The sequence below is a fragment of the Vidua chalybeata genome, chromosome 7 (assembly GCF_026979565.1).
Source record: "Vidua chalybeata isolate OUT-0048 chromosome 7, bVidCha1 merged haplotype, whole genome shotgun sequence".
Classification (NCBI taxonomy): Eukaryota; Metazoa; Chordata; class Aves; order Passeriformes; family Viduidae; genus Vidua; species Vidua chalybeata.
In genome coordinates this window covers 20,796,722-20,812,086 of record NC_071536.1, presented here as the reverse complement: position 1 = coordinate 20,812,086, position 15,365 = coordinate 20,796,722, and the positions used below count along the sequence as shown (strand labels likewise).

At 37.9% G+C, this 15,365-nt stretch overlaps 1 protein-coding gene across 1 annotated transcript in view; it reads left to right on the top strand.

The window, feature by feature from the left end:
- The window catches only part of SCN2A (sodium voltage-gated channel alpha subunit 2), a 62,991-nt gene extending 52,631 nt beyond the window's left edge, over positions 1–10,360 (top strand). Inside the window, exons 24-29 of the mRNA XM_053948415.1 lie at positions 2,705–2,986; positions 3,539–3,592; positions 4,633–4,770; positions 5,402–5,506; positions 5,671–5,941; positions 7,024–10,360. Of these exons, the coding sequence (XP_053804390.1) occupies positions 2,705–2,986; positions 3,539–3,592; positions 4,633–4,770; positions 5,402–5,506; positions 5,671–5,941; positions 7,024–8,219 (2,046 nt within the window). The 3' untranslated portion in view covers positions 8,220–10,360. The remainder of the gene's footprint in view (positions 1–2,704; positions 2,987–3,538; positions 3,593–4,632; positions 4,771–5,401; positions 5,507–5,670; positions 5,942–7,023) is intronic.
- The last annotated feature ends 5,005 nt before the right edge of the window (positions 10,361–15,365 follow it).

Below are 15,365 nucleotides of genomic sequence, written 5' to 3'. Positions count from 1 at the left end.
ATACACAGTTTTTAACACACTGTACTATTCTCTAGGATTTTGACTTGTGCCTATGCAAACTAGTGAATAATACAAAAAAATTGCCCCTATGAAAAACATTTTTTTTCCCTGCATCTTCCCACCACTGTTATTGCTAGGAAAGTTACACTTTAATTTGCACTTGGTACTTCATTAAAATAGCCTGTGGAATATAATTAATTTGTCCATGCTCTATCCCAAGCACTGCTATATGGTGCTAGGCACTAATACCTTTTTCTTTCAACTAGGAAACAAGGGGTTTGAAGTCTTTCTTATGCTTCCCCTGCTTTCATTTGCTGTCAGGCCCCCTTTTCTCATAGACTTACTACTAGTGGAAGCTGGAAGGTGTCGGGATCAGTGTTTCCAGTGATGCTCAGCCATACCTTTTGAGTGTCTTCAAATGATTCGTATCACAAGCTGGTTCTCTGTAGCTTCAGGACTCAGACTAATACCAGAGAAAGTAGGTCAGCTGTAGAAATCCAGCAATTAAAGAAGGAACATGACTGGACCTGCAGCTGCAGCACAAAGAGGAACAGAATTCTTGGGTGTACTGAGACTGAAAGCTCAAGGACAAATATTTTCACTTCATTAACTATCCCTTTATATCTCAAGAATTGTTCGTGATGGATGATATTATTACATTTAAGAAAGCTACTTATATTTTTTGAGTAGAAGAATTGAGATAACTTTCAATTAAAAAAAAAAAACAGACTAATATATTTGGAAAATACTCTCAAACTGGGGAAAAATGACCTTGCCATTTATTATTCCAGTCGAAGTGCTGTAAAAATAAGTGAGTACATGATTTTCCAATTTAAACTAATTCAGCATAGTTATTAGACTATTCATTTGCTTAGGTCAAGCAACATCATATGGCCTCCTACATCATGTTGTCCACAGCACTGAGTACAAGCTTGTCAACATAAGACAGCATGATTGAAATAGAAGAGATTTATCTGTCAGTTAGGGAATCCTCTCAACCCAGATGCTGACTTGTAAACTTCTATATTACTTTTGCTTATTAATTTATAACAGGTATTGCTAAGGAGATTTTTAGTATGATTAAGAAACTATTCTGATTTGTTTTAAATTTCCCCACTAGAAATAACCATTTATTAAAACATTTGATTTACAATATGTGGAAAAAAGGTACAAACAAAACAGCATGGAATATTTGGACTTCATGCACCATTCTGTGCTTTTATAGAGCCATCGAGTAGTTTGTATCGAAAGCAACGTCATTTGATCCAGTTCCTAAATTTAAATATAACAACAATTTCACTATAGTCCTATAGGTTCTCAAATGTTGTCCAAAGTATGTATTACCCAAAAGAGGTAGTGTTTTGACAGGAATGGGGCCCTGAAAGTACAACAGGAATCTCTCCTTTCCTTCAGCCCAATTTTCCTTTATAGTACACATGATGGTGGTTCATCACCTATCTAATATTCAAAGGATTTATTTTCTCTTCTGTAAAAGGGCAAGAAATGAAATCTCATCTACCTGGATCACTAATTTTATAATTCATTGATTCTATGGATGGTATTAGTTGCAGTTATAACTTTGTAATGTGAAAATACTTCATAGAACTTCACTATATATTTGTATTTCAAACAGAACAATAAGTTTATTATGCTAGAGGATCTGCCCTAGTACTTGCATCATATAAGCTAAATGAAGTATAAAAAAGCCCATCAAAGCAATAGCTAGTGTTTTGCATTAAAAAAAAAGCAAACTTTAAGTTTTAAGGATTTGCTTCAGTTGTTTTGGGAAAGTTGTTAGCAGTGCTCTATACTTAACAAATTTTATAGTCTTAGAGTTATTTACAGAGAGATTTAAAATAGGAATTAATTAATTTAGCATAATCGATCCCATCATTAAATTAATAATTCTCATTCATAATGGACCTACTTTCTTGTGATACTTTCTCCCAAATTTTATTTTCCTCAGTGTTTTATTTTTATTCTGGCATGTTTTTAATCATTGCTCATCATCACACATTAACTCATTTTCACATTTTTCTTTCCTGAATGCTGATTTTTCCCAAAATTCAGTTGGGAATTAAATCGTCTGTTTTTCAAGTTTTATCTCCCAGTTGCCTGAACACTAACAGCTCTGGTGTGTTCAGCTACTCAGTAGCTTTCCTGGTTTGAACATTTCTACTTTTCTAATTCTAAATGTAAACATGCAAAGGAACATTCATACATCACTTGGTTTTATTTTTAAAAAGACTCAAAGTTAATGTCAATTAGAAATTTACTAGTAATAGATTTGAACTTGTTTGGATTTATCCAGTAAACATGTAGTATTAAAAATTTGGTTTGTTTGATTCAATCAGTGATTGTAATTATTATGGTTTTGCAGATATACATTAAGTAAATATTCTAAAAATAACTAATAAATACTTCATTTTCCTCTTTTTTTAAAAGTTTGTTTTACTGTTTCTTATTTTACCCATTCTTTAAAGCTACCATTTGCTACTATTTGTATTTTTCCTTCTAATTAAGTTTGGCATTTTGTCTTTTCTCTATACTGATTTTCTGACTTGTTATTCTCAACAATTGAAGTGCAACACAGATATTAGAATTATAATAGCATGTTACATGTGAAAGAGGCTGATGGAGCATTTGTAAGATCCTGGTGCCTGTGTTCTTACAGTGTCTCTCTTCGGTTTCATTTGTACTCCAGGTTGTGGTGAATGCCCTGTTAGGAGCAATTCCATCTATAATGAATGTGCTTCTTGTTTGCCTTATATTCTGGCTGATATTTAGTATCATGGGAGTAAATCTATTTGCTGGAAAGTTTTACTACTGTGTTAACACCACAACCGATGAGAGATTTGATATCAGCCAAATTAACAACTTTAGTCAATGTGAGGAGCTCATACAAAACAATGAAACTGCCCGGTGGAAGAATGTGAAGGTTAACTTTGACAACGTAGGCCTTGGTTACCTTTCTCTGCTCCAGGTGGTAAGTCACCACTTAATTAAGTCCTTAATTTCTATTTGTCTTTCTATATCTCTATTGTTTACTTGTAACAGTAAAAAGTTTTTTTATTTTTTATTTAATTTAGAAATTTTGTCTCTCAATTCTTGGTTTGAATTATGAAGTGTGGGATAAATCCATGACTCTACAGAAGTAACACAAAGCCTAGAGGATATACTGACTATGAGAAAAAAAATGTAATTCAACCCTAATACACCTTAGCTGCATTGAATCTGTATCAAGTAAAGCTCTAATGCTCATGCACAAAAAAAATAACTTTTACATCAGATATTATTAATAACAGACAAAAGTTCTTAATGGATGCTGTCTCCTCTATAGTCAGATATTAGAATTGGCTTGCAATTCTTGTACATGAATAAAACATACAATAGAAGGTAAGAGTCAGCTATTAGGATTTCACTCTGCTGGTTTTCATGATGAGTACTAAAGACACTTAGTCTTCAGCTCCTAAAAAATGCTTCTGACAAGCCATTTTCCAGGAAAAGTGTGACCTAAACACCTGTGCTCTGTTTATAGGCTACATTTAAAGGATGGATGGATATCATGTACGCAGCTGTGGATTCTCGAAATGTAAGTATGGTCCCTTAAATCCATTTGTTTTGATTGTATGAGCTCCAAGATTTGAGAATGTAATTTTAATATATTTCAGAAATTACAGTAAAAATGAAAGAACAAAGAGTTCCTATAATTTTGTAGTTAAATAAAATGGAAACCATGGGAAAAATACAAGAAATGTGGAAAGCAGAGGAGCAGTCCTAAAGGATTCCATTTTCTCTATGGTACACTTGAATCAAAATTCCTCAATCCTACAACACACCTATTGCAATGAAATATCTTTTCCTCCTCTCATTATGCATTGAGCCATTCTTTATAGTTGGAAACAGACACCAATACAGAGAGGGGTTATTTTTTTGTAATACTGATCTTATTTATAGTTAAGACTTTCATTGTGCTCTGCAAGCTGCATGACTACTTTCTTTAGGGCAGAGCGCTTATTTTTAATTAGACCTGTGCATTTTCTTACCCTTTGGCCTGCCTCTTGTTCCCTTGATGCAAATTTTCCTCTAGTTCTAAGTAGTCAATTGAATAAACTATACTGGTAAAGCTCCATTTTTTTTTTTTTTAATGTAAGCTGCACTCAGAGCAGGAGTCCTGTTGTAGTATGACAGTGCATAGCTATACCAAGAAAATATGCTTAGTCTAAACATGGCTTGGATGCCTCTCTTCCACAATCCTGTGCAGTTTCCTAAGTGCCTGTAGCAGTGAAATCTCCACAAGCCCACAACACAGGCCTCCCACAAGATTTACAGAAAATTCTGCAGATGTAAAACTTGGTGTTTCTGGTTGTCTGTACTTTTCTCGATTAAACCAATTGTGTTTTCAATATTTATTCTACATTCATACAGGCCATTTTTAAAAAGGAAATATCAGGTTTGATAGCAAAGTCCTTTTGCAAGAATGTAACTTCTTGTAGATTGAAGATCACTGGAATATATGTCAGGATTTGACCATAGGAACCAAAGGTTACACTGATAGAGCCCTAAATTCTATCTAGCAGGTATTTTGTGTTCACTGTTAAACTAATGTGTCATGTCTATGCCTTTTTTCAGGTTTTGGATCAGCCAAAGTATGAAGATAACTTGTACATGTATCTTTACTTTGTCATCTTTATAATCTTTGGATCATTTTTTACCTTGAACCTTTTTATTGGTGTCATCATAGACAATTTCAACCAGCAGAAAAAGAAGATAAGTACTTCATTATTATTCTGAAAAGAACATTAAAAAATTCTTATTTTTGGTCCACTGATGACAGATTCATTCATAAAATTTTTAAATGATAAATTAGTTAAGAGCACTGCATGGTAAATACATTAAATTACTAAAGCGTATAGTTTGGCTTGATGAGGGTTTGATGGACAAATCACAATCTATGACTCTCCATGCTTAGTGAAAATACTCAATGTCATCTTTGTAAAGATATGGATTTGAGACTGAAGCCTTAATTGACTCATAAAAAGGCTAACCATTGAAATAGCTAAATGTAGCTATAAGAGCTCTTTGCTATACTACCTTCATGTCACAGACCTCAGCAGTATGGATTTCTGAACTTTGATCATAAACATTGTATTATCTTTATTTGTACCCTCTTTAGTCTCTGTGTTTTGTCAAAAATGCCTAAAAGGGTATCAGTGTTCCAGCTGCCAAACTCAACACTTTCTGTAGCTTAATACTTAATATAAAAATCATAAAAGAGGATTTTTGTCTGTCCTAAATTTTCCCACAGATGAGAATCTGAACAAGAGTGATCATTAGTATTATTTATAAGTAATCAATAAAGATAACATGATTGTAACCAGTTTTTGTCTCTTGGGTTTACTTTGGAGGTCAAGACATTTTTATGACAGAAGAACAGAAGAAATACTACAATGCCATGAAAAAATTGGGTTCAAAGAAACCACAAAAGCCTATACCTCGACCAGCAGTAAGAATAAAAATATTTTCTGTTATTTTTACACCTATTTAAAAATTGGACTTTTTCTATTATGCCTTAGGCTGAAATAAGTTGTAAGCAAAAAAATACATTATATAAGAAAAGCCTTATTGATCTGAAATATCTTTTTTTTTCTTTTTCTTCTGCTACAACAGAACAAATTCCAAGGCATGGTCTTTGATTTTGTAACAAAACAAGCTTTTGATATCAGTATCATGATACTTATCTGCCTTAACATGGTCACAATGATGGTAGAAACAGATGATCAGAGTGAAGAGATGGAAAACATTTTATATTGGATTAACCTGGTGTTCATTGTCCTTTTCACTGGAGAATTTGTCCTGAAATTGATTTCACTTCGTCATTACTACTTTACTATAGGTTGGAATATTTTTGATTTTGTGGTTGTCATTCTCTCCATAGTAGGTAAGAGCAATTAATTTTTATGAAATGTCTAATTCTGTGAACATGGAAATACTTTTGGCATGTAAAATCTATTTATATTTTGGTTCAACTTTGTCACCAGAAAGTCTTATACATAAGATAACTGAAAAGTATGCTAAGAAGTTTTTAACAAGAGGTTTCAAACACTCCTACTTTTTTACTGATTGAAATTAGATCTATATTCTGAAATCAGTAGAGATTCCTACACATACAGAAAGGCAATTTTGATATGAACTTACAGTGACTGTTGCGGGTGAAAGAGTCCAGTCATCCAAAATCCAAAAGCAAAGTCTGTGTGGGACTATTATGAAGGTAGATGCATGCACCCCAGACAGCAGGGTAAAACCCTTTGCTTACTTCAGTTTTGTTTGATCCTGAGAGGCTTTGTGCCTGAGCTAGAGTGAGCACTGCAGAAGCAGAGCTGAAGCAGATGTAGTAACAAATAATGACTACACTAATCTTTATCTAGAGCAGCAAACTTGAAAGAACTTGAGTAAAAATTGTGGGCTTTTAACTTTTAAGTACTCCTTAATATGCAAATCGATTTTGCTATTTTTGTATCAAAAAAGTTGGTTTTTTGCTTTGAGGCATATAATACAATGCTCAATTCTTTTATTCTTCTATGAATTGTGACAAACTTAAATCGGTTTGTTTACATTCGGAATTTCTGTGTCATTAGTAATAAACCTGTTCATGTTATTTTATGTCTGATTAAGAAGTCGCAGTTTTCTTAAAATATACATATTTTTTAAAATAACCTAACTTTACTACATGGAGTTTTAATACTACTATGCTTATGATATCTTTCTTCAGATTAACTGAGATTATTTTGTTACAATTAAACAAACGGGTATTCCTCTAATCTCAGCATTTGCTAATATACATACACTAGTTATCAGTTTGTCCAACACAAAGGTATTGTAAAAAAACTGAATGGTTAATTTCTAAAAATCTTTCTAAGTATCCTACTCTTCTTAAAGTTCCACAATCCTTGTAGAATATATTTTTAGCAGTGGTTTTAAAATGTAATAATACTCTTTACTGATTTAACTTTTTTTTTCTAGGTATGTTTTTGGCTGAGATGATTGAGAAGTACTTTGTATCTCCCACACTATTCAGAGTCATCCGGCTTGCCAGAATCGGTCGAATCCTGCGCCTCATTAAAGGCGCTAAGGGAATCCGCACTCTGCTGTTTGCTTTGATGATGTCTCTTCCTGCTTTGTTCAACATTGGGCTGCTGCTCTTCCTGGTCATGTTCATCTATGCGATATTTGGCATGTCCAACTTTGCCTATGTCAAGAGGGAAGTTGGGATTGATGACATGTTCAACTTTGAAACGTTTGGCAACAGCATGATCTGCCTGTTTCAGATCACCACGTCCGCTGGCTGGGATGGTTTGCTCGCCCCAATTCTCAACAGTGGGGAGCCAGACTGTGACCCCCATAAAGATCATCCAGGGAGCTCTGTGAAAGGTGACTGTGGCAACCCTTCTGTTGGGATTTTCTTCTTTGTCAGCTACATTATCATATCCTTCCTGGTAGTGGTGAACATGTACATTGCTGTGATTTTGGAGAACTTCAGTGTTGCTACTGAAGAAAGTGCTGAACCCTTGAGCGAGGATGACTTTGAGATGTTTTATGAGGTCTGGGAGAAGTTTGATCCCGATGCAACACAATTCATAGAGTTCAGTAAACTATCAGATTTTGCAGCTTCATTAGATCCACCTCTTCTCATAGCAAAACCAAACAAAGTCCAGCTTATTGCAATGGATCTACCCATGGTGAGCGGTGACAGAATTCACTGCCTTGACATCTTGTTTGCTTTCACAAAGCGTGTTTTGGGGGAAAGTGGGGAGATGGACGCCCTCAGAATACAGATGGAAGATCGGTTTATGGCAGCCAATCCTTCCAAAGTCTCCTATGAACCAATTACAACCACACTGAAACGAAAGCAGGAAGAGGTGTCTGCTGTCATCATTCAGCGTGCTTACAGACGTCACCTCTTAAGGCAAAAAGTCAAAAAAGTATCATGTATATTTAGTCAGGATAAAGGTAAAGTGGAAGATGATCTGCCCATGAAAGAAGATATGATTATGGATAAACTAAATGAGAACTCCACTCCAGAAAAAACAGATATGACCCCATCCACAACCTCCCCACCTTCTTATGACAGTGTAACAAAGCCAGACAAGGATAAATATGAAAAAGACAAGTCAGAAAAAGAAGATAAAGGTAAAGACAGCAGGGAAAGTAAAAAGTAACAGAGAACACTGTTTGTAATAAACTGTTTACAGCCTGAGAAAGTATGTATTTGTGTCAACAGGACTCCTGTAGGAGGTACATGCCAAACTGTCAGTTTTTACATATATAGATATATATATAATTATATATATATATATATAAGGTCAGTGCCTATAGCAAGACAGTGACCCCTCGTCATCAAACTGCAACTCTGTAAAACAGGGTAACATCTTGACAGGAGGTTGTTGTTTTTAGTACCAGCTGACACTGCTGAAGAGATGATAAAATGGCCAACCAGACTGTAGGGACCAGTTCAAAAAAAAAGGTGCAAACCTAGGAATCTATGTGTTTAACATGAAACACACAGTACAAAAATTGTATCCACTGTTAGCATTTCAACAGTCACATTTGCCATATTTTTACAAAAATCAGTGTTGGTGAACTTATCATTTTTTAATTCACAGGTTGTTTACTATTATATGTGACTATTTTTGTAAATGGGTTTTATGTTGGGGAAGGGGGTATGAGGACCAGGTGTTCTACTCTCGGATTCTCTATAATGTACAAACAGAAGTGATTTGCATGAAGGCATGCTGCACTTGTAGTTCATGCATGGGAAAACATGACGTCGCACAAAGCAGCAGTCTGACTACTTCCATGTTTCAGGGTGGCTCTGTATGTTGAGGTGCTTAATAACAGTATCCATCTAGTATCTCATCCAGACAGATCTTAATGTGCCTGTAAAGTCCCATAGAGTCTACAGTAATAGAACAGATATTTTATTTTTTCATAAATCATTTAACAGTAGTTGAACAATTTCTGCATAAAAATTTTACCAAGGGACTTAGCATCCACTTCTAAGTATTCTTCTGCGGAAAACAGTTTACCTGACCTTGGGAAATTGAGTTTACCAAAAACCTGCAAAACATAAGGATTATGAAGTTGTTCTGCCTCACCCTGCAGTATCATTTAGTCATCTCCTGCTCTCAGCAAGGTTGACATTGTATGTGTTGATTAAAAAAGTACCCTCTATGTAAATAGTTATTTTATCCCGTGGTGCATGTTTGAGCAAACAAATAATGACATGTGCACAATATTTATTGCATCAAATATGTACCACAGTAAGTGTAATTTGCAATCTCTCAACAGCTAATATGAAGTATTCTGTACCATTATAGACAGTTTGGAAGCTATCACTGATGCATGTTTATCTTGCCTTTGCTGCTGTAATTTTACTCCTTCCACTGTTAAGAGTCTAATATGGGAAGCCATAGCTCAGTGGTTAAGTGAAATAAATTGTTCAATTGGTCATCATTCTTCCACGACATCAAGCAATAGTTTGCAGTTATTTAAGAGCTTCTTGCTTTGCATTCTAAAATTTTAGGTGACTACTGTACGGTGCACAGTCAGACTGTACAGGATATGTTGCAAACTGCTAAATCTGTTGAAAACTACATGGATAGAATTTTCTAAGAAAATATAAATACTGTAAAAAATACCATTTTATTTTATTTTTCAGCGTTTTGTACATAAAATAAGAAATGAGAATTATCTTCAGGTTGATGTTACTGTCACTTTTATTACTTTCTATCCATAGCACTTTTTAATTCAAGAACTTCACAAAATAAGAAACAAAGGAAAGAATGGGGTAGCTTTAGGTTTCTGCTTTTTTATTAGTACTGTATTTTTGCACACATTTTAATGTGAAATAAGTTTCAAACTGAGTCCAAAATGCACTTGCTTCCAAATAGATATAACTTGTAATTGAAATGTGGTGAGGAGGATTTGTTTAAGATTCTAGCACTGCCTGCATCAGAAGTTTCAAGGTAGTCTTTTTATTCATTAAATCTTTACCAGTGTTTGTTTACATAGACTATTCTTATTCTTGTTGATTCATGCTGCACTAGAACTGTTCTAAATATAATATGGGATCCACAATGTTTTTTTTTCCACAGGAATTAAATAGCAAACTTGTATAATTGATCACATCAGGACATTTTGTGTTTCTTACACAAGCAAAAATTCGATGTTGACTCCTCCTTTTACAAAAATATTGACTTGTGTGTCGGTGAACTGCATGCAGGAAAATGCTATTACCATAAAGAACAGTAAACCACATTACAGTTGAGCCAAAAGAATAAAGACTTCATTTTTTATTGTATTTAATGGTTTTGTCTGCATTTTTTGTTTTCCCACTAAAAACTACTAGATATCAAGAGGTGCTATGAAAGTAAAATATAAATATATTTAAAGTGTTAGAAATAGATTTGTGAAAAGTGAAAAAAAAACCTTGAAGCTGTATGCTTTCTGAAAGATCTTAAATATCATTTGAACTTACACTCTTGAGGTTATTAATCCTATTCAGGATTCTAGTAGGATAACAGCTAAGAGTTCATGATGCTTCAATCCCTTTTCATATCAGGTATTCTGAGACAACTAAAAAAACAGATATTAAAGAAAGTCTCTAGCTACCAAGGCTGCGATGTATGTATTATTTCAATTATGTTTTATATTTGAAGTAAAGAATTATCTTTGTGTTATAGAGAAAAAAGTATTTATCTCATTATTTTCTAAATATAATTTATTATTTTATGATAAGACATGAGAGGCAAATTTTTAGGTAGCAATCATATTTGAGTGCTATTTCTAAGAACTTTTCTCTGTCTTAAATTTAAAGTAATGTCATGAAAGTTACACTGAACAAATTAAAAGCACAAACTCTAATAATCATCATAGATGTGCTGATATGCACTCTACATCAGATCCTCTGAAGAGTATTGGGAAAAGCAGATGTACCCAGGAATCTGTGCGCTGTGGACCTCCGAGCTTTGGCTGTGTACCCCCGGAGAAACACTTGCAAATGGAGCAGTAAGATGGTGCATGCCTTTTGTCCCTTCTCTCCACAATTTTCAATCACTGCTGGTCTGTTGAGGTTGTTCACTCTAAAAATGAGTGTTGCTACTCTCGTGTAGTGAGCACTTAGGCTGCAGTATTTCAGTTAGATTTTTCACCTCAGCTGTAAAAAAAACAATTGTCAGGGCAGGGTGTAAGATAGGGAGAGATGAGATAACCCAAAATCCAAAAGGTGTAATTAAAAGACAAGTTTCATGTTGGTTTGGTTGGTTTTGCAGAGGGAAAGGTCTTGAAAAAATTGCAGGAACATAAGTAATGTATTTGTCTGACTTAGACTGAAAATATTCAGTATATATCTGAGAGGGGTTTGTGCTTATCAGAAGACTAGCACAAAGAAAGAAATTATTAAATGCCTCAAACAACAAGCAGTGAGTACTTTTTTTTTTTTTTTTTTTTTTTTTTTTTTTTTTTGCTTGGGTACCCCTCCCTTTGTTGTTTGTTTTGTAAACAAATCTGTAGCGACGGACACATGGGACACGGGCGATGCCCAGGCGCGTCCCCACAGCATCCCCCGCGGGCTGTGCGCGCCGCTCGGAGCGGCCCCGGCCCCGGCCCCGCCCGGGCGGCCCGGGGAGGGCGGAGCGGCCGCGGGAGCCGCTCGGGGTCAGCCCGCCCCGGCGCTGGGAGAGCGCCGCTCGCCGCGCTCTCTGCCGGCCATGGAGGGCGGGGGCCCGGCGTCCCTGGCGGTGGCGGCTGCCGGCGCGGGCCCGGCTGGCGAGCCTGGGAGGCGCCAGGCAGCGCTGGAGTACCGGTGGCTCAGGTGAGGAGCCGCAAGCGCAGTGCGAGTTTGCGAGCGCAGAGGCGGCGGTGGAGCGCGGCGCACCCGCTGCCAGCCCAGGAGCTGGGAGCTCTGGGTGAGGAGAGCAAACCCCGCTGGCATCTGCGTTTGGGAGTCACCCAGAGAGAACGGCACAGCGGAGACGTTCTGGATCCTCGCCTGTAAGACCGCCTGTCTCTCCTGGCGTTTGGGGCACCTGAGGCGTAAAGGGATGCGAGGTGAGGTGGCCCGCGGCACCCCTTTAGGGCTCCTTGGGTTTTGGCCGTCCCTCGGTGCTGCCGCTGGCCCAGCACTTTCATTCCCAGCTGTGCCCGTCGGCTCGGAGCCCCTCGGTGTGTGGTGTGGGTCTGCCCCGCTGGGCCGGGGTGCCGGCGTACAGCGCCGGGCCGGCTCTCGCTGCACGGAGGGCACGGACCGAGCTGCGCTAGCCCCAGCTGGCCCCGGCATAGCGGAATCAATGGGAAACGTCTCAGAGGATTTCTGTGCAGTGTGTGGTTCTGGATAGATCCTGTGGTGCTGCAAGACTGTGCTAGTCCTGTCAGCGCAGCAAACTCAGGAACAATGAGTTACCCCCAGTTCGTTCTTTGTCTAAAACATCTTCTGGTCTAAGTAGACAGGAAGACAAACAGTTGCGAGAGGCAGTGGCTGACCCAGGCTATTAGAGATAAATAATGAACAGATTGCTCCAGGCTGCAATACATGCTGGGTTTCCCATGTTCTTTCACACTTAATGAGTAATTATATCCACCATATATTGCACTGTTCTGAACGAGGGTATATTTTACTAGAGAGAGATTGCTTACAAAAGTCTGCCACAAAAGATTTCACATCCACATTAGTCACCCTTACTTTATCAGTGTGCAGATTGGAAACTGGATTTTTGGATAGTGTCTATAGATAAAACAAAGCTCGAGGTGATTTGTAAATTTCAGTATATTTACCCTGAAAAGTGGCAATGTAAATAAACACGCAAGGGCAAAGGCGCTGGAGTGACATACCTTAGGGTGATTCCAGAACAACTTACGTGCTTTTTACTCTTGTCAGAGAAAAGCAGGCTAAAGTAATCTCTAAAATACAGGTGTTAAAAATTGACTACAAAGGAAGGTCTGCCCTTTTTGTATGACTGTTCTTATCTGTGGCTATTGTTTCAAGATGTTATTTTCATGTTTATTGTTTGAACAGTAGTTCAGGTTAGCTCAGCAACATCCGTCACTAGTGACTAAAAATCTAATCATAATTTGTTTTAGAGAATGCAATTAAGTGCAGCAAAATGAGAAAACATGGATAGTTTGTGACTAAGCATGCTGTATTTTAAAATGTTCTTACACATCATAAAGATTTTTAGGTCTATTTAACTTTTACTATGAAATAAATAGAACTTTCTGCAATATGTGGTAGAATTTTGGTTGAACCTTGGGAAATCTATTTGTATTTTGTATTTTTGTAGGTAGTATATATGGAATATAAAGCACTTGAAGACTGATTTCTTCACTCTGTGGGGACCCTGACTTGTGTAATAGTCCAAAAAAGTGTTTGCTGCATGCACTGTTACCTTACTATGAATTTATCTTTGTGATAGGTGTTGTGTCTAGTGTTTCCATTTTTGTTTCTGTGAGGTTGTTCTAATGACAATTTAAAATTATTTCCTGCCTCTGTGATTGCATCACAATGGCTGCGGAGGGAATAAGCAATAAGCAACTGCAGGAGGTTGTAATGTGTATTACAACACACATTCACTATTGTAAATTGTTGTATTTTGGAAACAAATGGCCTTGTAGAGACGCTACAGATCAGCAGACAGCCTTGTTTGGCACTTGTCACAGTGGTAGCACAGCTTGCTTTAACCACAGACAGATGTTACTGCACGGATGGTACTACATCAGCCTATTTGTTCAAAGTGAAGGGGGGTGAATGGGGCTGAACTGGGGTTTGGTTTACTTTCTATTGGGGAATCTTCTACAGGTGGCAATGTAAAAATGTAAAAATGATGGTGACTGATGGTTTTGGTTTAACCCCAGCTGGCAACTAAATGCTGCACAGCTGTTCACTCACTCCAGCAGCAGGATGCGGGAGACAATCAGAAGGGTAAAAGTGAGAAAACTTGTGGGTTGAAGTAAAGGCAATTCAGTAGGTAAAGGAAAAGCTGTGCACACAAGCAAAGCCAAACAAGGCATCCATCCCCAGTTCCCATGGGCAGGCTGGCGCTCAGCCACCTCCAGAACAGCCAGGGCTGCACCACACGTAACGGTGACTTGGGGAGACAAACACTGTCACTCCAGACATCTCCCCTTCCCCCAGGTTTGTATGCTGAGCATGGCACCATATGGTGTGGGATAACCCTGGGGGCAGCTGTCCTGGCTGTGTCCCTCCCAGCTCCTTGTGCAGCCCCATTCTCCTCACTGGTAGGGCCGTGTGAGGTGCAGAAAAGGTTTTCACTGTGTGTGAGCACTGCTCAACAGTGACAAAAACATCCTGGAATCACCAACACTGTGTCCAGCACAAATCCAAGACACAGCACCATACCAGCTGCTATGAAGAAATTTAACTCTCTCCAAGCCAAACCCAGCACACTAATTTAGAGAAATGTTGAGCCAGAAAATCAGAAGGTTTGGATGCTGTAAAGGCCCCAAGCAACTCGCTGGATGAGCCATTGGAAAGGGCTTACAGTTGTTCAGGTACTCTTAAGTTAGACCCACAGGAGAAATACTGACAAGGCATTCTCAAGAGATCAAAACAACAAAAAGAATTTTACTGGCAACTTTAGAAAATCAAAGAAACTTTGAAAAGGGTATAATGCAGCATTCAATCAACATAAAACACTTCTCGAAGCATTAACTTGGCCCATTCAACTTAGCAAACTCTAAGCCAATTCAGTTGTAAGTTCTCTAAAATTCCAAGAAGAGGGAATTGGAAGAAGAAAGACAGAAAAGATCCAGAAAAGGACACGTAACAGCACCAACTCCTGGATTCTAGAGGTATTGAGATAAAAATTCCAAGAGGAAGTAGGGTCAAGATATCTGATTGCTTTGTGTTTTGCCTTAAATACCCCTTGGCCTTCCTGGGCCCTTCCCCCAGGTGGGACTTGAGGTCATTTGGCCACTTAGGAGCTGGGTTAGGGGCTCCAGAGGTGGGGTGTGGAGCATTGCTTTCTGTGTGCCAGGAATTGGCAGCCACAGCAGGGCTGGGATACGGGCTCTAGGGTGGGGGGTGTGGGGCAGGGCACTGCCTGACCAGGGCAAGGCCTGACCTGCCCCTGCCCCTCGCACATGCACTCCAGAGTGGCTTGGGACATCAGTCTTTTCAGTCTCTCAGATATCTCTGGCAGTGAAGACATCTTCTGAATGTGTGTATGAATCTGAGAAAAATAGAATATTTGTTACTGGAAAAAGGATTCATCAAATAGATGCAGTGTTAACTGAAGGACTGATACGTGCATCTAAAATGATCTAGAAGATTTAATATTTTCCTTTGTTTT